The sequence below is a fragment of the Chionomys nivalis genome, chromosome 7 (assembly GCF_950005125.1).
Source record: "Chionomys nivalis chromosome 7, mChiNiv1.1, whole genome shotgun sequence".
NCBI lineage: Eukaryota > Metazoa > Chordata > Mammalia > Rodentia > Cricetidae > Chionomys > Chionomys nivalis.
The window spans coordinates 84825645-84849014 of NC_080092.1; the positions used below are offsets into that span (position 1 = coordinate 84825645).

Genomic DNA, 23370 nt, shown 5'->3' on the forward strand with positions numbered 1-23370 from the left:
TTGCAGGCTAAGCCACAGGAATTATCTCTTGGAGTCTCCTCACAAATTCAGTGTTGCAGACCTCCAGCAGGTGAGCATCCCAAGCTCCTCACCCCTAAATCCTGGATTTACTAGAAGGTTCCTAATGCTGAAGAAATCTCAGAGAGATAGCAGGAGGGGCAAACTCGGGCCAGCCAGCAATCTTCAACAGTCCACCCCTCAGAGTGACTCCGTTTGCCCTCCTCCTGAGCAGTCACCAACCCTACCTCCTGGACTAAGCAGGGGTTCCAGCATCCCAAGGGTAAGAGCGGAGGCCTTTCCTCCAAGGATGACAGAGTAGATTGGGATCCTATCTGTTGGTGCCGTACCCCAGTGACCTCGGGTGCAGGCCGATGCCCACATCAACAACCCGATGCAGGGAGTTCTTTCTGCCCGTGAAACCAGGGAAGTTCTGAGGCAGGTGCTGTGGCGATGCAGTAGAGCCCCCTAAGACCCGTCTCCACTTGCCCTGCAGATTGCAGAGGGGGTGTATGAAGGATTCCTCAAAGCCCTGATTGAGTTCGCCTCCCAGCATGTCTACCACTGTGACCTGTGCACCCAGCGAGGCTTCATCTGCCAGATCTGCCACCACCATGACATCTTTCCCTTTGAGTTTGACACCACAGTCAGGTACGAGGGCTACTACCCCCACAGCCACAGCCTGACCCAGCATCCCTGGTAACCCTCATCCTCTCATGCACACACTCCACTCTGCCGGTGCCCAGGATTCTGTGACTGCCCAAAGCTGCCTGGGCTCACAGCCCACCCCCAGATGGTTGCTGCCTCATGAAGTAGGATGTCTCTGAGCTCAGTCTACAAATGGGTTGAGAGGTTGACAGGATATCCCTGGCCCTCGAGCACTAGCCTGAGGATTAGCCAAGTGGGGACCTGATAGCTGGTACCTACCATGGCCCCAGCTGCAGTAAGTGGTAATTCTTGCCACTTAGTACTGCACATCGTTAGAAGCCCCTGAACAGGGGTATACTCCCCAGTCTTCCCTTACCCTTACCCCAGGTAGGAGTGGGAGGCTAAACTAGGGGAATCATCCACTCACCTTCAGTAGGTGAGCCAGCCAGCGTCAGTCCGAATGGACGTGGGCTGTTGAACTGCTTAAAGGTAGGCAAGAAGTCATATAAACACTCCAGCATTACAAAGAATAAAGTAGGGCACAGAGTATCAGCAGGCGTGGCGTCACTTATGGGTCCAGTGTCTGAAGTGCTCTCCAAGAGAGTTGGAGGGCAGTACGTGTGAGTGTGGGCTACAGACAGAAGACAGCCTCTCTGGGTCTGTCCAGGCCCTGGCCAGCACGTCTAGGCGACTGTCACTCAAAGGCCCGGATGCTCTCTTCTCAGGTGTGAGGGATGCAGAACTGTCTTCCATCAAAGCTGCCAAGCTGTGGTGCGGAAGGGCTGTCCCCGCTGTGCCCGCCGGCGCAAGTACCAGGAACAGAACATTGTCAGCTAAGCCTGCTGTCCTGACCTTCCGAGGCCATCCGACTGGGTTTGTCATCAGCCTAGGCTTCTCTGTCTCCCTGTAAGGGACACTCTCGGGTGTGCCCAGAGCTCCAGCTTCCAGAGAAGGCCCAGGAAGCCCCAGTGACCCTTCTGACCCCTCATTAGACTTCTCCTCCAGGAGGTGGGGACCCACCCAGTGGTGCCTCTGCAAAGGCCTTTCATCCAGCCTAGTGTACCTAGCTTTCATAGCACCTCCATTAGGGCTGTGCATACACTGTGGAAACGAGGCCTGGTGAGCACTTTCAACTCACATTCCTGATTAAAAGGTCTAGTTTTTTAAGGTGGGTTCCCCCCCTTCATATTTAAACAGAAAATTTCTTTTTTATTCTTGACCCTACCTAAACCACCTAAGAAATGCAACCATTTGCCCAGGCAGATGGGTGAGAGCAGTCCCAGCCCAGAGGCAGGCATGGGACTGGGTGGACAAGCCTCTGTGGACTGGGCGCCTTTCCTTTGCCCGTTCTGGCACATACTGCCGGAAGTGCAAGTGTTACGTGCCAAACGACCCATCACTGCAAGGCTGGTCAGTTTCAGAGACTACTCTGCCCTCCGTCTTCGTGCTCTCACCTGGAAAGTGTCCCCTTCCTCTGTCACAGCCCCTGCCTCCTTTCTGGCTTGGGAATGCAGCAGGAGCAGGGGGATGACCAGCACTTTGAGCCTTCCTTGTTCAGGAAGACTGTGATCTTGCCCACCTCATCCCTATACCCTCCTTAGTCCTGGTAGATGGTAGGGCTGACCCCTGCCAGGGTAGAGTAGGCTAGGCACCAGAGAGGCTCCAAGCTCCACCTGTGGAACAGAAGCTGCGCTGTAGAAGCCTCCGCAGCCCTTGTCTCCAGATTCGCTTCTCAGCAGGACACTGCGGCGTCCATTGAACTTCCCAGGAGCAGGCTTGCCCTGAAGAGACTCTTGGGGCTGGTATAGCATTCCAGAATTGTTCTCAGGGTGATGTTCATAGCCTTGAGGCATTTAGGGAAGTAGGTATGTACTATGCTGTCCTCACCTCTCCTAGACCCCGTAGCCCTTCTAGCCATCCCAGAGTACTGCCAGAGGCCTCAGGTGAAATGGTGACCCTCCCTGGAAATGTGCCTGTCATTCTAAAGAAGAGGTTTCCCCACCCTCCCGGGGGTGAATGAGCTGAGTCACCTCCTGAAGCTTGAAGAGTTGTGCAATAGACCAGAGGAGGCATTGGCAGGTGGTAGAGGCTGCCACAGTTAATCTGTCCCCATCATGGAAGACCATGCTGTCCAGTGGTTGGGAAACCAAAGCTTCCAGAACCACGCAGTGTATCCATAGCTGCACCCCACAGCCAGCATTAACTCTTTCCCCAAACCACAGCCTGATGAGAGCCTCCTTGCTGTGGACCTGAATGGGCAGGAATCTGTCCCCTGTGGGCTTGTTACACAAGAGTATTCCAGAACCCACCAGGGGCAGCCCAAGCCCCTCCACTGCCTGGACTGTACACGTTAGAGCATTAGAGTTTGCCCTCACCGTTCCTGAGCTGCTGATGTGCTCAGATGAGTCACTTACCCCGCCACCAGAAGAGCTCGCTCGTGTGAATCTCAGCGGTGCCCACACTATGTAAGAGATGTTATTTTATGCAATATTCTGACAAGTGGGCCTTGGCAGTGTAGAGAAGGAGCTGCTTCTGTGGTATTTGACTGATTTGCAGTAAAGAGCTCATCTTTCTAATCCAAGTCTGGCTTCTGATTCTTACTCCTGCCATCCAACCTGCTCCCCTTAATCCTAGGCACTGGCATTTCAGGGTCTGTGGAGCACACTTGCCAGCCAAAGCAGCAGGGGACAAGAGGTAAGTGACAGAATTTAGGTTGCCCTGGGTGGAGGTGGGAGGCTAAAGCTCGCTCTTCCGCCTTAAATGCCTGAACACAGATCTCACACACACACACACACACACACACACACACACACACACACACACACTGACCTGTAAAAGCTCAGGAATCTGGGTGTGGGATTCAGAGAGGGTAAGCAAGGAGGGCAAGCTCTGGCTCCTGGATTAAAGGCTCAAGAGACCTGTCTGCTGCTAGCCTTCCCCAGAGGTTCCAGGAGAAGCCCCCCACTGCCCGTGTAAGAACAAAGGAAGGAAAAGAGACTAATTCCTAGGGAAACCAGGTCACAGGAAGATGGGACAGAAAAAGACAACATCCAAGGCTACATTTCCTGGCCTCGGGGACCTTCAGCCAGTGAGCGGGGCTGCTCCTTGGCCATCGATGAGCCAGATTCTCCAGAGACCCAGAGGAAGAGAAGAGGAACTGGATTTGGAGGTTGGGGGAGGCAGGCCCAGAAAAAACCGGCCTGACACTTGAGCTGACCCTGTCTGGGGCTCAGTTTTGCACCTTCTGCACAGGCCTCTGGGGGCCGTTTCCCTTTCCTCCCCTCTGTCTAGAGGGAGCTGGAAGACTGGGGCTCTCATCCCCAGAAAGTGCCTCCTGTCGTGAAAGTAACAACAAATAATAAAGGTCATGTGCACCATCATGGTCTTTAGTCTCGTTCATCCTTCCCCGCAAGCCTATGAGGCGATGGGAGGAACTGAGACCCAGCAAAGCCGGACTCCCATGTCTAAGAGCCAGCTGCGGCAGAGTCGGGCATCAGACCGCTGTCCACCCAGACAGAGACCTGACTGGCTGACGGGGAACTGGGGCAATTAGGGAAAGACAAGGTAGGGTGGAGGGAGAGAGCTCATTCAGCCTCTTCTGCCATGTGCCTTCTCTGGAGGAGCCTACCCAGCAGAATGTGGGCTCATTAGTGGACAAGACAAGGAATGGGGAGTCAGAAAATATGGGGGTGGGTGTGTCCAGCCAAACCCTCAGCCCTGGAGGGACATAGGCCTGCTGTGAGGGTTCCCTTCTCTGCTCAGGAACCTTATGCAGCTCCTGAGTGGGGCACCCAGTTGGACCCTACACTTCTTGGAGGCCAGAGAGAATGGATACTCTGGTGCTGGGGCCTGTCCTTGTCAGAAATGTTCCCAGGCACAGCTCAGAGTGGGAAGGCTGCTTTCCCAAAAACCAGGTGGGTCCCAAGATGCCTGCAGTGTACCGGACAAGGACTCTTTCCCCCTTCCGACGATGAGGGTCAGTGGGGAGGGTAATCTGGTCAGAAGCTGAAAGAAAGTGCCTCCCTCGCAGATCTCCATCCAGGCCCTGCCGCCGCCTCCTCCCCGGAGACAGCCAGGTGTGGCCCAGGATCCCGGGGAATGAGGGGGAAGGGTGACCAGAGGGGACAGGAAGCCAGGACACCGGGGATTGTCTTTTGCAAGCACAGCCCAGCCTGGGAGGAAGTTCTGCCGAGCGCTCTCCGCCAGTTATATTGTTGAACAGGAAACAGGGCACCGCGGGAGCAGGGCCGTGGAACAGGCAGCACCGGACGCGGACCCCACGCGCGGCTGCCGGGACAAGTGGAAGCTAGGCCAGCGGGCGAAAGTTCTGAGGTGCCCGGGTCGGGCTAGACTAAGGGAGGGGTTGTGTTGGGGAGGATGGTGCTGGGTCGTGGGAGGGCGGGAAAGGTGCCCCCACGTGGCCATCCCCACCCCGGAGCCCCGCACACCTCCTGTCCTCTCTGTACTGAGGTTAAAGCCCCGGAGGCCCGATCCCCAGGGAGGAGAGTTAGGCGTGGGGGCTGCCGTCTGTCTGGGGGCGAGAGGGAAACCAGCTAAAGTCCCCCAGTGCTGATTTAGGCATTGGTGACGCTATGGCGAGGGACGACCCGGGCAAGAGATGCAGGAGACCTACTGGCTAAGGGTGCGTTCTTGCTTCCAGGGATCCTCCCCGCTCTCGCATCCCTCCCCTTCTCTTCGCTCTCCCAGGATAAAGGAAGGATCTGAGGCGCAGGTCCCCTTGGTCCCCTTGCCACACAACTCGAGACACTGCGCTCCTGTGAGCGTCCCTGCAAGGGGACTCTAGTTTTTCCAGGCCCGGACGGGCTGCGCCCTGAGAGGGCGGAGGTGCACTAGGAATGGATAGTGGTCTCGGTCTAGCTGCAAAAGACTAGCAGTTCGTGATTTAGGGTGCAAATGGCCTCGCTCACAATGTGCATGCAGGGACCAGACAACCATCTCCAGCCGGGCATTCCCAGAGCATTGCGCCCTCGAAACGCAGGGCCTCAGGGGCAGCAAATCCCTCCGGGGGTGGAGGGGAGAAGCAGGACCTATTGACCCTTAAGCTCCGCTCACTACCCGTCAGCACCTCTTCCACGCAATCCCTCCCTCGTGCCTTTTTTTGTTCCTGGAGATCTAGTCTCTCAGTTCTCCCATGGGCCCCGGCACAGACATTATCGCTCCTCACCCTCCCAGACAAGTTGGACTGGGGACTGGGGACAACCCTACTGAGTGTGGGTCTCTGCCTCTCCTCTCTGAGTCAGCTCTGTTCTGTGCGGTTCCTTCGGTCTCATCCCTTGGAAGTCCCGCCCACAGAGATGGTAGAGACCTCACCTGCAACCCTCCGCCAGCCCCGCCCATCCAGTCCATGGGCAGCCTGAGACCCTCCCAGCTAACGTGAGTGCGTGATTAGGGTCCTGGGGAAGGGGGCGTAACCCGAGTGTTCACTCTCCCAGGATTTGCTCGCCAGGCTCTGGTCTAGCGTGACACCGCCTCTCAGGCTCAGGGTGCTCACTGACTCAGTCTACACCCCTTGCCCCTACAAGGAATTCTTGAAAACATGAAGTCAACCTCAGCAAGAGGGTGGACTCCCCGCTGCTGGCCCCCAGGCCATCTTGTAGAGCAGTAAAAGGAGTGATCAGTGTAGGGTTTTGGAGTGATCAGCACTTCCGGAGTAGGCCACCAGCTTCACTTTTTTGAAGGCACACAAATTGGGATCGTCCCTCTTCCCCCATACACTGAACAAGTATTGGGTGGGTGGGTGGGGCGTTATGATGATTCCTCCAAAGAACTTTAGGGGTTCCTGGTGGCACTATCGCAATGCATTCTGTAGGAGCTACTCTCCCGGGCAGGCAGGCAGGGCAGCGATCCTACGCAGGTGCGCACACCAGGAAGCTTTGGGAGCTGGAAAGCAGAGGGCGGTGCTGGCCCGGATGGGCGGGCGGGACTCCTAATTCACGTGTGTGGCGAAGCCACTGAGAAAGGAAAGGGAAACCCAGAAAACCGGTTCTCCAGCCTTAGCTGTCCAGCCCCTACGTCAAAGTCCCTGGACTAAGGCAGGGACGCCCCTAAGGAAGAGCAACTTGGGGGCTGCCCCAGAGCTAATTACCTCGCTCGCCCGGAGTGCAGACTCTTAAAGGGAGGGGGCACTTTAGGGCTTTCCACGGATTCCCTGCAAGCTGGAGGCGTCGGGGAGGGGCGGGACGGGGGCGGAGTAGCGGCGGGAAAGGGGCCTTAATTCCCAGTTCGCCAACCCGAAAAACGAGGCCCAGCCAACCTTAAGGCAAATGTGTTATCTACCTTGCAGCCCCCGCCGGTCTTTGAGCCAAGGTTCCCTGGAGAGTAAAGTTGAATTCCTATCATCCTCAATTTCCTCACCGCGGGATCGCAGCGAGACCCACATCTTACAATCAACGTCACAGAATGGAGCCTTAAGACTGGGAGCTTTGGAGATGATTTTATCCAAATCCCCATTTCAGAGATGGAAAAACTGAAGCCCGAATGCATCGGGCAAGGGCAGGAGAGGGACTCGAACCCTTGTCTTTGAGCTCCAGTCGCGCTGCTCTTCCCGGCTGCGCGGTCCTGACTTCGGCGGCTCCTCTTGTTGCTCGCAAAAAAGCGCGGTGGCCGCAATGGCGGCCGACGTCGAAGGGGACGTGTATGTGCTGGTGGAGCACCCCTTCGAGTACACCAGCAAAGACGGGCGCCGTATCGTCATCCAGCCCAACGAGCGTTACCGACTGCTGCGCCGCAGCACCGAGCACTGGTGGCAAGTGCGGCGCGAGCCTGGGGGTCTCCCCTTCTACCTCCCCGCGCAGTACGTGCGCGAGCTGCCCGCACTCGGTGACCCTGCCCCGGCCCCGCAGCCTTCCGTGCCGCAGCCGCGCCCCGCAGTCCCGGAGCCTCTGGCCTACGACTACCGCTTCGTAAGCACCCCGGTGGGTGCCGATGGATCCTCCACCGAGCCCCGGGGACGCGCCAGCTCCCTGAGTGGCCCTGCGCGACAGCGCGCCGGAGGCCAGCGCAGCAGCCTGGCGCCGGGAGGACCCGCCTGCCTGTACGTGCGGCCCGCAGCGCCGGTGCGACCGGCGCAGTCGCTGGACGACTTGGCCCGCGGCGGCACCGCGCCCCCTGCCGGCCTCCTCGGTAGCGCCGGCCACTTCAAGGCCTCCAGCGTAGCGGGCTCCGGGGTTTGCCCGCGGCCCCTGGCGCGCAGCGACTCGGAGAACGTCTACGAGGCCATCCCGGACGTGTGCTGTCCTCCGCGGGAGGAGAGACCCAAGCAGGTATGTCGCCGCGGTCGAGGGGACCGGAGGGAGGTCGCAGTTGCGCAGAGCCCAGCTGATTTCTTAACTGAGGTCGTTGTTTGTCCCTTCATCTCAATCATCGTGAATATTCATGTTCGTGCAAAAAAAAAATGTAAATAGACATGAATGTACAGGGTACTGTCCCAAACCCTGCTCGGAGGTTAGCTAACCTAGGACAGGTCCGAGCACCGAATAACGTTCCTACAATGCCACCTGCTCTGTAAGGAGCAGTTTGAAGCTGTGGACTCTCACTCATTCTTCCCCAGAAGCTTAAGGTGGAGGTCGAGTCAGATGAGATGGTGGATGTGAAAGTCGAGCTTCTGCTTCTCTTTGGGACAGTCTCCAAATTTTCGGTTTGTTTAAAACAAAGCAAGACGGAAACTCTTAATGGGCTTTTTTCGAGTTTAATTGCAGTGAAGTCTCTCTATTTCGGAATCCGGTTGTGTTGATCTGAGACAGCGAATACAGCGCGTTTTTAAACACTTATAGCCTCAGACTCCTCTTGCTCGGTCCTGTCATCTTAATCTTTAGAACCTTTTAGGGAGAAATGACCTGCGGGAGGGGTGCCCCCAAAGGGGTTGACATCTGCCACTCGCTGTGGCATTATCCAGAACTCACTTCCTCAGGCACAGAGTCCCAGGTGCCCTCACCCAGGAGGTGCGACCCCATAGAGCAGCTGCTTGGCCTTGTGGCTTGTCCTTGAGGCTGAGTTCAGGGTTTGAGGCTACTGAAACCCGAATTTGACTCTGCTGGGTCACCTGCCAGCTGCTGACGAGCTCGGTGTCCTCGTATGTAAACAATACCCAAGGAATAAAGTTGCTGTGAACCTTAAACGCAGTGAGGCGTGGAAGCGCTTGGCAGGAGCTGGTGCAGGGAAAGCAGCTAGGGTCCCGCTGCCTCCAGCTCTGCGCCTCTGCGCTAAGGTTTCCACGGATCATCTCTCCTCCTTGTGGCCACTGCAGAGAACAACACTCAACCGGCTTGAGTATCCGTGACTGATCAATGAGTGACCGATCAATGACTATGTCCTGCTTATCCGCCAGTCTGTGGTGTAGATGGCTAAACGCCCGCGCTTGGTTCTCCGACGCCCTTGAGCAGGCTCCCTTCCTCTAGAGAACTCCCGGCTCCTTCCAGATTATGGGTCCTAGTAATGTTAGGAATATGTCTACTGCCCCCATGAGTTTCCTGGCTATGGGAAATGGTCCCATGTGCAGAATTCTGGCCAAGGGATTGCTCACACTGTGTTAAAAAAAAAACAAGGAGCTGCATCCCCTTCACCCATGAACCGGGACTGTGCAAGCCTGTTCAAGGGTGTCTATCCAATCTAGTCTCTGGGACCAAGGAAAAAGAGAATCGCCCAAATGTCAGAATCTCCTGAGAAATCTCCCCAGCTACCAGGATCCCTGACCTTTCCCCATCCTTCCCCCAGCTCCCAGCAGGTTCCTGTGAGCAGTTTGGGGACACAGTTGAAGGTGGGCTGGTACTGACACAGAAGGGACCAGGAAGTCTGCCAAGGACCTGACAGAGAGGCTGCTGCTGGCTCTAATTAACTCTGTGGCTTCAACAGAGGGCTCAGCATCCCTGACCCTGTTCACTCCTGTGTGCCGAGTATAACAATAGCACATTCTCTGCTGTGGCTCTCCTGACACCCTGTTCCCGGCAAACCGCAGGAATGCTGAGTTTGTTCTCCCTTGGGAAGGAAACCCCACCCCTGCCCTGCCTTGTCCCAGGCAGCATGGGAAAGAATTCCCTGAAAGGTGAGCCTGGCAGTTTTCCAGAGGATATAGATACACACATGTGTGCACGTGCACACACATACACACACAGAAGACATAGATGCGCGCACACACACACAGGACATAGATACACACATGCGTGCATGTGCACACACACACAGAGAAGACATAGATGCACACACACACACACATACCCCTACTCATATTCCAATTCAGTCATACTCACTACCCTCACTCATACCTTGGCCATGACTCCCCAAGTTGATTTGCTTACTCTTGCTTGTCCATTAAGCGTGAATTGTTTAGATGCCTCTCAAGTCCCCAGTGAGCTTTCAGTCCTAGGGATGATGGGAGCACAGAAACAGCCCTGGGAGGTACACTGTCTGGGATGGGACCCTGATAGCAGATGCCCCTGTCCCACCCTGTTCACACCTTAGGGAGCTGTACTGAGGCTGCTGTGGCACAAGGGCAGAGGGGAGGTGTGGACAGGCCTTCATGGAGACTTTGTAGTTCTGTCCCAACCCACGGTTTGTGCTGGCTCAGGCAGGGCTTTGTGGGAATTTGGACTTTATCCTGCAGCTTTTGGAAGGCTCTTAGTAAGGAAGAGAATGGATTTGAGAAGGACTCCTGTCTTCAGGGCTATAGTACATGGTGAAAAGGGGAGGGTCACGGAGTTTGGGGCCAGGGAGAAGCAGTTGGGCAGCTGAGGCCTAACTTCCCACTGGCGCTGGTGGGCAGACAGTGGCATTGTTTACATAGGCCTTGGAGGAAGGACAGGTTAGAGGGGAAAAAATGGGATGCACCTGAATAGAGTTGACTAAAGGAGGAAAAGAGGAAGTCAGGAGGAAACAAAGGGACCAAAGAGGAAAAGCAGAAGCCTAAAAACCAAGGTGAATGTGCAGAAGTTCAAGTTAGACAAAGACCGTAGGACGTTATCTGATGACACCAGAAGACCAGCTTGTCAAGGGATTGCAGAAGACAGTGTGGGTCAGGGGCTGAAGGATGTGAGTGGAGAGGGTACGCAGGCGGGCAGGTGGGCAACCGTTTGGCAGAGAAGCCGGAGAAACGCTGTAGTCAGAGTAAGAAGGCGAAACAATCAAGGCATCCCAAAGTCTGAAACAGTAGGTGAGGCCAGAGCAGGGAGGAGGGAGGAGGAGAGACATTTAGATAGGATCCCTGGAAGAAGGGAGTGGCTGAAAACGGGAGCAAAGGTGTGGACCGCGAGGTGTCACAGGTGACAGGACATCAGATGGACCTGTTGTTATACCAGCTCCATCCTCAGGGCGGGCTGCTCGGTAGGCATACCCAGAGAAGAAGGGTGTCTGTGCCACCTTCAGCGTTTTGTGTCCACAGCTCACGTAAGTACTGCAGACTCCTGCTGTATGCTGGTCATGGAGCTGGACACTGTGGACCCAGGATGCAGTAAGACACCGCCCTCTGTCCTCACAGTCACAGGTCTGCCTCACAGCTCAGTGCCTAGCAGCTCAGAAGGTGGCATGGGGCACTCTTTTGCCCCCCAAACAAACAGGGTTATAGAGGAAGTGCGTTCGGATCAGACCCAGGCCTCCCGACTCAAAAACCCACCCTAGTCGCCAAATTTAGTCTCAGGAAAGTAGCCAGGGGTGAGGAGCCTTGTTCCTCTGGGCCAGAGCAGGGGGAGCAGAAGACAAGCAAATCCATTTTGTTCTGAGCACAGGGCCCAGCCCTGCAATCCTCCAGACAGCACTGCTGACGTCCAGGTTACAATAGGGGAATTAGATAGTAAGGAGGCCATGACCAGCACTCCTGACAGGGCTAGGGTCACACAGGAAGCCAAGAGACAAAGTGGCCTCTGGGGCCATGTCTATAATCCCAGCTACTCGGGAGGCTGAGCAAGTCGGATCCTGTTTTCAAGGGTCCTTGAGCTACAGAGCAATGCCAAGCCAGCCTGATGCACTTAGTGGAACTCTCTCAAATAAAGGGTTAAAAAGAGGAACTAGGGTGTACAAGGTCATGCCTAGCAGGTTTAAGACACAGGGTTCAATCCTGTATTCAAGATGGTTCAAGATGGGTGGATGGCTATCTCATGTCCTCTAGATGGTAGGGGGCTGAATTCTTCCTCACTCTTGGTCCCTGGTTCTCTTGGTCCTGGTTCCCTTTAGCCCCTAGCCTTCAAGTTGGATCCCAGGATCAGCACACTCCTGCCACTCCCATCTGAACCCTGGACTTTTTTTTTTCTGCCTTCCCTCTGTTAAGGAGTGGGAGGAGACAGTCCTCAATGCTGAATGTCAGTCAGATGGGTGATCAGTGCCAGGTCTTGAGGTACAGGAAGGCCCATGGTCATAGTAACTGGTAGTCAGGAATGTGTTCTGGGCTCCATGACAGAAAAGGGTCTGGGCTGGTGAGCAAAGGGACAGTGGCTATTGGCTGATGTCTGGGGGAGCTGGAACAGAGCCTGTGGCTCTGGGGCATAAGAATGCCTGGTTAAATTGAGGAAGCTCTGTTTCTAAGTTGAGGAAGGACTTTAGTGTTAAGGGGATTCCCAGATCGCTGCCTTTCCACTCAGCTCATCTGCCAGCTCTTGGGGGTCCTTATCCTCCATCTTTGGTCCTGTCTGGAGGTCTCCTGTGAGACTTTCAAGAAAGCATAGGGGCCAACTGGGCTGCTTCCGGACCCCAGCCTCCCTTTTCCTTGTCCCTCCTCAGGAACATTCCCAGCCTGTTTGAATGTACGAATTACTGTACCCTCCCCTGTAAAATGATTTGACCTGCTTTTAAATGTTGGGGTAACCGGGAAATTGCAGTTTATTTCTGCCAACTTCGGGGTCCTCTTCCAGCGTCTGCTTCCCCGGGCTTCCCTGTTGGGAGTTTGGCACAAGGCAGTCCAGTCGGCTGATGGGGGAAGGCAGCTCCTGTGGTTCTCACGCATTCTGTCAGAAATGGCACAACAGGCCCACAATGAAAGGAGAGCCCTGGCTGCAGGTAGCTTATTGTCCCGGAAGCAAGATAGGCCAACAAAAGCACCGTACCGTTAGGAGATGTGTGGCTAACATGTCCCCAAGGTGCCACAGAAGGCACTTTGGAAGTTTCTTCTCTCCAGTGATGGGATTGGCAGGAAACATCTCAGAATGCTTCCTGAAGGCAGAAAGTGATGTCACAGATAGTCTCAATGAATTCTGTAATTTCTTCCAATGAAACCTTCCAGATCAGCTTTCCCCATCATTGTCAGTAATCAATCTATTCCATTTATTTTACTAGTTCCCTAGTTAATTTTGGCTATTTGATATCTTGTTAGGAGAGTATTCATCTTGTTAGGAGAGGTGTAGAATTTCCACCTCTGAAATTCCGTATGAACTGGGGGAGATGGCACACATCTGCTGAGCCAGCGTTTGGGAAGTCAAAGCAGGAGAACTATGAGGTCAAAGCCGGCCAGGACAACGTACCAAGAACTCATCTCGAGAACGAAAAGAAACCTAGGCCAACTGCCTGTCTTGGAGCAGGAGCATTCGTTCTGCTCATGTTTCGTTTAACAGCCGATTCCCTCTGCGGGATTTCGTTGATCTGGATTTTATTGCCGTGTTTTGCACTCCTTGGTTAGCCTTGTGTCTTCCCTTTCTGGGGGTGGGGGTGGAGTTGGCTTCCCTTTTCTTCTGTCATATTTTCCATTTCATCAACGGCTTCTTCCTCCATCCTTGCATCCCTAACCAAATGAGGGTTCTCCATCCAGTCTCGACGCTTATTGAACCTGCCGGGCAGCAGACTTGTCCCTGTCAGCGTAGGACTCTTTTTATTGTATGGCTTTTGCTTCCTTGGTTTTCTTTTACTTGAGAGTTTGCTCTCCTGAGTGGGTCCCACTGCTTTATCTTTTCCCCTATCCTTTTGTACTTGTGCTGTGACATTGGAAAGAATTCCTTCTGCTTGAACTTGAGCCCACAAATCTGAATCTCATGGTGATATCTTTTTGGTGAGTACAATGTTATATTTTAAAGTCCTTTTTAAAGCTCCTTACTTGGTCAAACTCTCCTTAAGAGTTCTCATTTGTTGTTTAAGTTAGAATTGCATTGATCAGCCCTTCCTTTTGCTAATAGTCTTGAATGTTTTAGTGGAAATATGTATGCAGACTTTTTTTTTAAATATTCCCCCCCAAAACACAGTTTCTCTGTCTAACCCCAGCTGTCCTGGAACCTACTGTGTAGATCAGACTGGCCTCAAACCTGAGACCTCCCCCTGCCTCTGCTCTGTAGCGCTAGGACTGAAGGTGTGTGCCACCTGTGCCAACTTTAAAATAGTATGTATTTTATTTTATGTGCACATTTGTCTGTGTGAGGGCATCGAATCTCCCAGAACTGGAGTTGTAGACAATGGTGAGTCACCTGTGGGTGTTGGGTTGAACCCAGGTCCTCGGAAAGCAGCCAGCACTCTTAACAGCTGAGCCATCTCTCAGGCCCTATAATGTTATTTTTTAATTGACATAGCAATCATACACATTTGTAGCACACACAGTAAGATTTCCATAAGTGTATAAAAGGTATGATTAGTGTAATCATATCGATCAACACAGACTTCATTATTTCTTTGTGATGGGAACGTTCAAGCCCCTCTCTACTAGCTATTTTTAACTGGAGAACTACTTGGTGTCAAGCACAGGTGCTCCTCAGGACTCTGGAGTGCAGAAAGCTACTCCTCCATCTAACTGAGCCCCTAGACCCCCTGGCCGTTCCTTCCCTGTCACCCCTCACACACACCCTTGGTAACCACTATTCTGTGTTCTATTTCTTCAAAGTCAACTTTCCAGTCCCCACCGTGAAGTGGGAACACACACAAGTTATTGTTCATGCCTGGTTTATTTCACTTAACACAGTGTCCTCTAGTTACATCCATGCACTTACAGAGAACTTCACTCTACTGTGGCTGCACAGAATTCCACTGTGTTTGGTATTCCACTGTGTTGCGTCTTCTTTACTCATCCTTTGATGGACAGCTGGGTGGATTCTGTGTGTTGGCTCTTGGGAGCTTGGGAGCAGAGCCACAATGATCATGGTAGTGCAGATGTCTTCTTAACATGCTGACTTCGGTTTCTTTGACTGTGTGCCCATGGTGAAGTGGCTGCAGCATATTTGTTCTATTTCTAGCTTTGGGGGAACACTCACGTTGATTTGCATACTATTTACATCCCACCCATGCTGCCGGGGAATTCTGCTTTCCCCCCAGTACATCACTAGCATTTGCTACTTTTTTCCCTAGATTTTAAAATGTATGTGTATGCATGTTTGCCTGTGTGTTTATTGCACCATATGCCTGCAGAGGCCAGCAGAGGCCAGCAGAGGGGGTCAGACCCCCGGAACTGGAGTTACAGGCAGGTGTGAATGGCTCAGTGTGGGTGCTGGGAACCAAACCTGGATCCTCAGCAGGAACAACACAACTCATCCCTGCTGAGCCATCTCCAGCCTCCACCTGTTACCTTTAGTTTTATAAATTTTCTTTTCAACTTTAATTTTTTTCAGTGCTGGAGATAAAATCCTGTCTTACAGATTTTTTTTTCAACCAGACACAGTATCACGTGCTTGTGTCTGCTACACTCTGGAAACTGAGGCACAAGGATCATTTGTACCCAGGAATTCGAGACTACTCCGAACAACCTAGTAAGACTTGGGCAAGAGTGGCGCACCCCTCTAATCCCAGCAGTCCGGAGGCAGAGGCAGGGGGATATCTGTGAGTTTGAGGCTAGCCAGGTCTACATAGCCAAGGCTACATAGTAAGACCCTGTTCCCCCGGCCCCCAAAAAAGACCCTGTCTCGACTTCTCAATTTAAAAAGAAAAAAGATTTCTTTAATCACATTTATGTAAGTCCAGCAAGTTGGTCCTCACAGTTTCAATACTTTGGGAGAGCGAAGCAGGAAGATTGGAAATTGGAGGCTAACATGGTCAGTTTATCAGGACTCTGTCTCAAAATAAAAAATTAAAAAAAAGAAATCTAGAATGTAGCTGAGCAATAGGGCCCTTGCTTAGCCTCCAAGAATCCTTGGGTTCAATCCCAGGTGCCACAAAAAAGTAAAACATTTTCAATACAAAAATTTTCAAATGTATTTTCATTTATTTTGTGGCTCTTAAACCTCAGTGCTTTATCATAGACTTAGTTAAACTGTTACAAAGGTCCTAAGACACACAGTCATGTGTCACTCACCCATGAGGACACATCCTGAGGAATGCATTGTTAGGTGATTTCATTGTCTTGTGGGTGTCATGGGGTGTATTTGACCAAACCTAGATGGCAAACAGGTTGGTCACCCGGCATGACTTTCTGTTGTGATCAAGAGACATAGTAACTGGGCTGGAGAGATGGCTCAGTGGTTAAAAGCATTGCCTGCTCTTCCAAAGGTCCTGAGTTCAATTCCCAGCAACCATGGTGGCTCACAACCATCTGTAAAGAGGTCTGGCTCCCTCTTCTGGCCTTCAGGCATACACACAGACAGAATATTGTATACATAATAAATAAATAAATATTTTTTTAAAAAAAGAAAGAAAAAGAGACATAGTAACCAAACGTATGAGGCTACTGGCCATTTCACAGGGAAGTGTCTGTCCTAAGTGTGTGTGGGGTGGGGGGGGCACTGCACTAATGATTGCTGAGGCTTAGGTCGCAGGTGCATGCATTTGTCAGGCACTGTGCTCTGTACGGCCTACCTAGTTGCTTGTGCTATAGGTTTGTGTATACAGCTGCCAAGGTCACAGATGTGTCTACCCTGCCAACACCAGGAGCTGTGACTAATACCTGGTGCTGTCACTTATGGTGCCAATGTGACTCAGGGAATAAGAATGCTTCAGCTAAAAAAGGAAGGAAGGAAGGAAGGAAGGAAGGAAGGAAGGAAGGAAGGAAGGAAGGAAGGAAGGAAGGAAGGAAGGGAAAAGAAATTGATCTCAACTCCATAGAATTCTCATCAGAATACTAACATTGATGGTTGTTCATCAAAGTGCCCATGTGCACAGCTGTGGATGATGTGTACGCTCAAACTTTGTGAACTTTTCCTTTTCTTTATTTTGCATCAAATTCTGCCTCAACTTCTTTGGTGCCAAGATTACAAGACATAAGGATGTGAACCACCATGGGGGGAGGTGTGGTGAGGGTGGGGGGAGAGAGAGAGACTTTCTCCCTGACTCTTCCTGTGTCTCTACCTCTCTCTGTATGTCTCGTTGTCTCTGTCAGAGAGAGAGCGAGATCCAGGTCAAGGAAGCCGACTGGAACAGGAGGCCCCTGCACCCTACATTAAAGCCAGGGAAACGTCTGAGGAGTGGATGGGTAAAAGGCCACCCCTTGTCGCACTTCCCTACCTAAGCAGTTAGGTTAGAAGTCACAGTCTTACCGGCCAGCCCAGAGGTCCTTGATGGGCTCTGCAGGCAGTCCGCCAGCAGTACTTCTAGTATGTACCCGGGAGAAGCCCACCCAGGAGGAGCAGGCTCAGCAGGCAGTTCCCCGAGGTCGTACAGAGGCTGGGGCAGAGTCTGGTGCTGAGGGCGCCCAATCCGAAACCCAGAACCAGGAAAGCAGAAGCAGGCCCTGCTTTCTCACCAGCACCCTCTGCAGGTGTGGGAACTCAGCAGCCAGCTGGGTTTTCACAAAAACCAACCCTGGGGACAGGGAAGAGGACAGCCCCACGCTGCTATAGAGATCCCCACCCCCACACCTCTGGATGTCTGTTTATTCTGTGTTGATTGAGATAATTCAGCCCTAACCCCACTGTGAGGTAGGGGTTGAGGTAGGGCACCTGGCCTGGGCTGCACAATCACCCCAGGGAGCAGTGAAAGGCTTTGTCTGGGATGCGGCAGTGACCATTGCCCCCCCCTTACAGTCGTGAGCATCCCCCATTGCCCCTGTACAGTCGTGAGCATCCCCCATTGCCCCCGTACAGTAGCGAGCATCCCCCATTGCCCCCGTACAGTAGCGAGCATCCCCCATTGCCCCCGTACAGTAGTGAGCATCCCCCATTGCCCCTGTACAGTCGTGAGCATGTAGCTCTCAGCCTGGCCTGGCTGACTACAGAGAGAAACACAAGTCTCTGGCTCCTAGGAAGTTGTAGCAGGGCAACATTGAGGCAAAAAGCACAGTTCCTTCCTGCTGTCCTGCCACCCAATCTGAGAGGCAAAGAGTGGGCAGGCTCAGTGAGTGGGTGGAGGCCAGTCCCTGCCCATCCCTGGCTGAGTCTTTGATTTAGGCCCTCTCTCTCTTTCTCCCTCCCTACCCTCTTTCTCTTGTTTCTCTTTAGAGACAATTCTCACTATATAGCCAAGAGGCTACCGTGGATAAATTCCAGGCTACCTTTGAATTTACAGCCCTGCCTCAGTCTCCTGAGTGCTGGATTACAGGCTTGTGCCTTTATATGTTCTATGTTTTGGGACATTTATTTTACCTCTCAACGGAGAGGACAAGATTTTCCTCTTGTACAGGCTCCTACACACACACACACACACACACACACACCTCCTCCCTTCTAGAGTTTTGGCGGTGAGGCCAGCCTGGGAGAGGCGGATGGAGTGCCAGGCAGCTAGTCTGTGCCGGTGGCTCTGGTCCCACCTGCTGTGTAACTCTCAGCGTGGTGTGCTTGTGGGCACCAGTTGTGGCCATCACTTCCGCTTGCTGGGAGAAGGGAAGCCACTTTAGCCTGAGAGCTTGCCTGAGCATCCGGAGCAGTACCAGCTTCCCAGGACGGTGTCCCTGCGTCCTGGGGGCTTCTGACGGAGCCGTGAAGTGGGTGCCAAAAGAGCGGAGGACCACAGACTCAGCCTTTTGTGTTCTCAGCAAGTGTTTCAATTCTGTCGTGTCTCCGTGCGATTTCTGAAATGGGAGACCAAGCAGGGGGTCAGAGCCCAAACTGGAAACAAGCCAGGGACCCATGGACACAGGACTCATGAAGGAAGAGCCCCTTGGGGAAGGGCAGGACGGACAAGATGGTCGCCAAGGACTTGGTGGAGCAGCCCCAGATGCTCACCTGGAGTATGCTGGGTCCACTGTGTGTGCTTGGGTTGGAGTGTCACCTGCATAAGGCGGTGGACAGAGGAGAAATCAGAAGCGGGGTGGGCAGCTGGTTGGTGTTCTTTCTCTAAGTCCTCAGGGGAGGGTGGACAGATTCACACACAGATGCAGAGACACCTCTGAAGATCAGTGCGTGCGGCCACCCGGGCGGAAGAGGGCAGGTACGGCTTGGTGACCAAGTCTGGAGGAGACAGGGCCAGGTGGTCAAGTGGGAAGACAGTGGTATGGCCACTGCCCCTTCCGTTCTCATGGCTGGCAGAGTCTAGACACCAGCTTCCCCATACCACTTGCATCCAAACCCCTTCCTCATCTGAACGTCTTTCCACAACATTCCCCTTCACATCCTCACAGTCACAGGAGCTACGTGGTACCCCAGGCTAGCCCAGGCTGAAGCCCTCTCCTCAGTCCTTCCTTCACCTGGGCCTGATGAGGCCTGAGCCCATCTTCCATCCCACCTGTGACTTAGGTATCTTGGTATAGGCTGCTCTGAGCTACATCGGGAGCTGGGATTTGAACATCCTCTGTCACCAGAGCACTGAGCACAGGGGGACAGCCAGTGGAGTCCCGGAAACATGAAAACACCCCAATCTGAGCCACCCCCAACCATCAGGCAACCTTGTCTCAGGCACTTCCGCAGCCCTGACAGGAAACCAGTCACAGACTCAGCCTCGCGCCATCTCAAGGCAACTTCTTGTTTCCCAGTTGCCCTGTGCCAGCCCAGAGTTGTGATCCTGGGCTCCACCCCCTAAAAATTTCCCAGGCTGTATCCCAGCAACTCAGAGGGGCCAGGATGGTGGACATGATTGCCAAACTGGCCAGGAGGCAGAGCCAGGCCCTGCGGGCACAGGTAAGGATAGAAGGAAGGAGTCGGGGACAGGCTCAGCCTCTGCCCCAGCAGCCGCGGGCCTTCTGGGTTCTGAACTGTAGCAGGTCTGCACCGCACTGCTCGAGATGCTGTTGTTAGACACAAGAGCCCCTCTGCGAGTGGTGGAGCCAGTGCCCCACATCCTGTAGGAGAGAAAGAATGGTACTCCCTGTGCCCATGCTCCGTGTGCCCTTTTGAATCTGTAAGCAACCAAGACACAACACACAAGTTATAGGTTTTCTTTTTTAGCATGCTGGCTCTTTTAACTCAGCCTGTTTGTTAATGAGCTCTATGCCCAGTTTTGTTTTGTTTTTATAACCTTCTGCATTTGAGCTGGGCAGTGGTGTTGCACACCTTTAATCCCAGCATTCAGGAGGCAGAGGCAGGTGGACCTCAGTGAGTTCGAGGCCAGCCTGATTTACAGATCAAGTTCCAGGACAGCCGAGCTACACAGAGAAACCCTGTCTCAAAAAAAAAAAAAAAAATAGAAACAAAAAACAAACAAAATACTTTTGCATTTGAATGGACTCCACCCACTGTTTTGAACTGGGTGTCTTTTTTGAATATGGGTTAATGTCTGTGCAGTGATGTATGCTGTGCATATTTTTCATTATCATTGGTTAATATAGAAGCTGTTTTGGCCCAGGCTTAACAGAGTAAAGCCAGGCAGAAAGAGATATAGAGAGAGTAGGTGGAGTCAGGGAGAAGATGTCCAAGGTGAATGAGGCCATACCTCTGATCCCTGGTTACCAGTGGCCTTTACACATCCTTTCCTGTCAGAACAGTCAAAACATCTGCAGACATCGCCAGACGTTCTGGAGACAAGAACATCTTGTCTCTCCCTGAGACCACTTGGCTAGAACCTTGTCATTTACAGAGGCCAACCAAGTTCAGCTTGAGGTGGGAAGGGAGAGAAAGAGGCAACATATACAGAAAAAAAGGACATTTGTGTCTAAAAATGAGGAAGGTGTGCATGTTGATTTTGTTATAATCCAAATTTACCCCCAAAGCCACCATCAGCAGTATCGCTAGTGCTCTGGCCTCTGTTTCGGCTGTGATTAGACAGGGCAGGAAAAGATAAGGAAGACGATCCCCACCCCCACACTAGCAGCTCCACCTGCTTCATTTCACAATCCAATAAAGCTTGACAGTGGCCTTGGGAGGGAGGGAGCGAGTTTAATGAAAAGCTGCTCCATCTAAACAATGACTCAGGCCTTTTGGAAAACAGATTGGCTCACTTACCTCCTCCACATGTGTCCCTGAGCAAGGGTGACTGGTACCTTTCACTCATCGTCTATGTGGTGGTTTCTTTCCAGCTGCATTGCCATTCTTCTGGGGTCCCAGGCTGTGGCGGACCCCAGAACCACACCTATGGCTCAGGAGTATCCTACTGGCTTGTTCATTTCCGAGTTCTCCCTGCGAGCATCGTTTTGGAATGAGGATGTGAAGAAACACAGGAGACGCACACAATTGAGGGATTAGAATGCTTGCTTAGCCATGCATGAGGGCCTGGGTCCTATAGTCCATCACACACACACACACACACACACATATACACACACACACACTTGCATCCACACATGTACACACATCACATGTGCATACACACATGCAGGAATAGAGCTCAGTCTGAGTGATGAGAGCATCAGAGCATCTCATTCATCTGAGTCACTTCTCAGTGGACACCTACAGTGACATCTGACCCTGAAAGATTACACTTGTAAGCCCAACCTTCTGGAAGTGGAGGCAAGAGGATCAAGAGTTCAAGATCACCCTTAGCTACATACTGAGAGCAAAGCCAACCTATTTGAAATACTATCATTAAATAAAACACAAAGAAACAAACCTACAAGACTAGAGAGATGATTTAGCAATTAAAACCATACACTGTTTGCGGTGGGTGAATGAAAATGGCCCCAAAAGGGAGTGGCACTGTCAGAAGGTGTGGCTTTGTTGGAGTGGGTGTGGCCTTGTTGGAAGAAGCAAGTCATGTGGAAGCAGGCTTTGAGATCTCATACATGCTTAAGCCACACCCAGTGTTGTCTGCAGGATCAAGATGTAGCCAGCACTATGACTGCCTGCATGCTGCCATGGTCCATCGTGATAATGGACTAAACCTCTAAAAATGCAAGCCACCCCAATTAAATGTTTTTCCATTATAAGAGCTGCTGTGGTCATAGTGTCTCTTCACAGCAATAGAAATCCTAACTAAGTCACTGCTCTTACAGAGGACTTGAACTGAATTCTCAGCATGCATAACAGCGGGTTCACAACTGCCTGTCACTCCAGCTCCAGGAGATATGTGATGTCCTCTTCTGGCCTCCAAGGGCAGCTGTACTCACACGTACATACACTCATATATGCATAACTAAAAATAAAGCAAACTTCTTTTTAAAAAATTGTCTAAAGAAGAACCTATAGACTCCCAGGACTGTCTATGACCTTTAGCATAGCTTACTCCAGAAGTGTCTGACCTTGTGACATCCCAATGCAATGGTCTCGCCAATAGAGTTCAAAAAGATATGTTTAAAAAACGTTCTTAACATTTTTGGTAAATTTATGAGTATTGTGTTGCATTCATAGCTACTGTGGCGGGCATTCAATCCATAGGCTGCTGGTTGGCCATCCCTGGAGTTTCCAAGAAGATGGAAAGGAGGCAAGAGCGGATGTAGAGATGCCCGTGAATGACAGGCTCCAGCTGCAGGAAGCCACATCTAAAGCAACATTCAGGAGCTGGCATCAGGACAAGGACGCCAATCAGGGTGAGTTACAGCTCATTCCCTATGCAAGGCAAGCCAGCCTGGGTGAATGGAATCAGAGCCCCCAGCACGATGCACCTCGAAGCCCAGGGGGTTCTCTCCACCGCCCCAGCTGTCAGCTGACTGCTCACATTCCCGGGTGGAAGGAATTGACATTAGCCATCAGAACGACAACCTCGACTACCTGCCCAGCCATGAGCTGTAAGAACCGCCGGGCTGGCTGACACTTTAGAAATTTCCATGCACAGTAAGACATAAACCATGGGGGCAGCTAACGCCCAGGGCTCTCCCAGGGCAATGACGGGTGGAAATGCTGCCTGATGCGGCAATGTTTCATTTAATATTTTAGGCCGCAGGTAGTTTCTTCCGCAGACATAGATGAAACAGAAGCCAGTCCCCTGGAGGAAGAATCTCCTACCTGACACCTGAATACCCCAGGGACTTTTTGTCACGGCAGACTACCCGGTGAGACTAGAAGTTGATTTTTCAGGGCACACACGGTAATTTGAATTCAGCCATTTCAAACTGCCTGGTTGGTGTCGGTCGCATGAATTCTAATTGTTTTTAATAATAAAGACTTGGAGTCTGCTATCCGGGGGTGAAAGCTGAAGGATCAGAGAAGCAGAGCGACTAGAGTTCTTACCTCTGCCCATGCTCAGACCAAAGGGGTGATCCTGTCTATATGAATCCTCAGACTGACTGCTGTCTCTACGAAATCTCAGACTGCATCTGAGCTCCTGTCTCCTCCTGCTTTATGTTCCTCTCTCCACCCAGCCACTTCACTCCTCTCTCCACCTCCCTAGCGTCCACCTCTGTCCGGCCTCTATGGCTAGCCAGTGGCTCAGCTCTGCACTTTGACCTTCAGGCAAGCTTTGTTTGTTAGATCGTAAACAAAATATCACTACAGGTATCTGAACCCTAATAATTATATTTTGGTTTTTTTTTCATACAATCATTTCAATTTAATTTAGGACAGGATCTCCCATAACCCAGGTCAACCTCAAACTTCCTATGTAGCCTAGAATGACTTTGAACTTCCAATCCTCCTGCCTCTG

The 23370-nt window shown here is 52.3% G+C and overlaps 1 protein-coding gene across 1 annotated transcript; it reads left to right on the forward strand.

The window, feature by feature from the left end:
- The first annotated feature begins 4870 nt into the window (after window positions 1–4870).
- LOC130877816 (rho GTPase-activating protein 27-like) lies at window positions 4871–22413 on the forward strand. The gene is made up of 4 exons (XM_057775416.1): window positions 4871–4977; window positions 5907–6039; window positions 6950–7928; window positions 22167–22413. The coding sequence occupies exons 3-4, from the start codon at window positions 7275–7277 to the stop codon at window positions 22242–22244; spliced, it is 732 nt and encodes a 243-aa protein (XP_057631399.1). The 5' UTR covers window positions 4871–4977; window positions 5907–6039; window positions 6950–7274; the 3' UTR covers window positions 22245–22413.
- The last annotated feature ends 957 nt before the right edge of the window (window positions 22414–23370 follow it).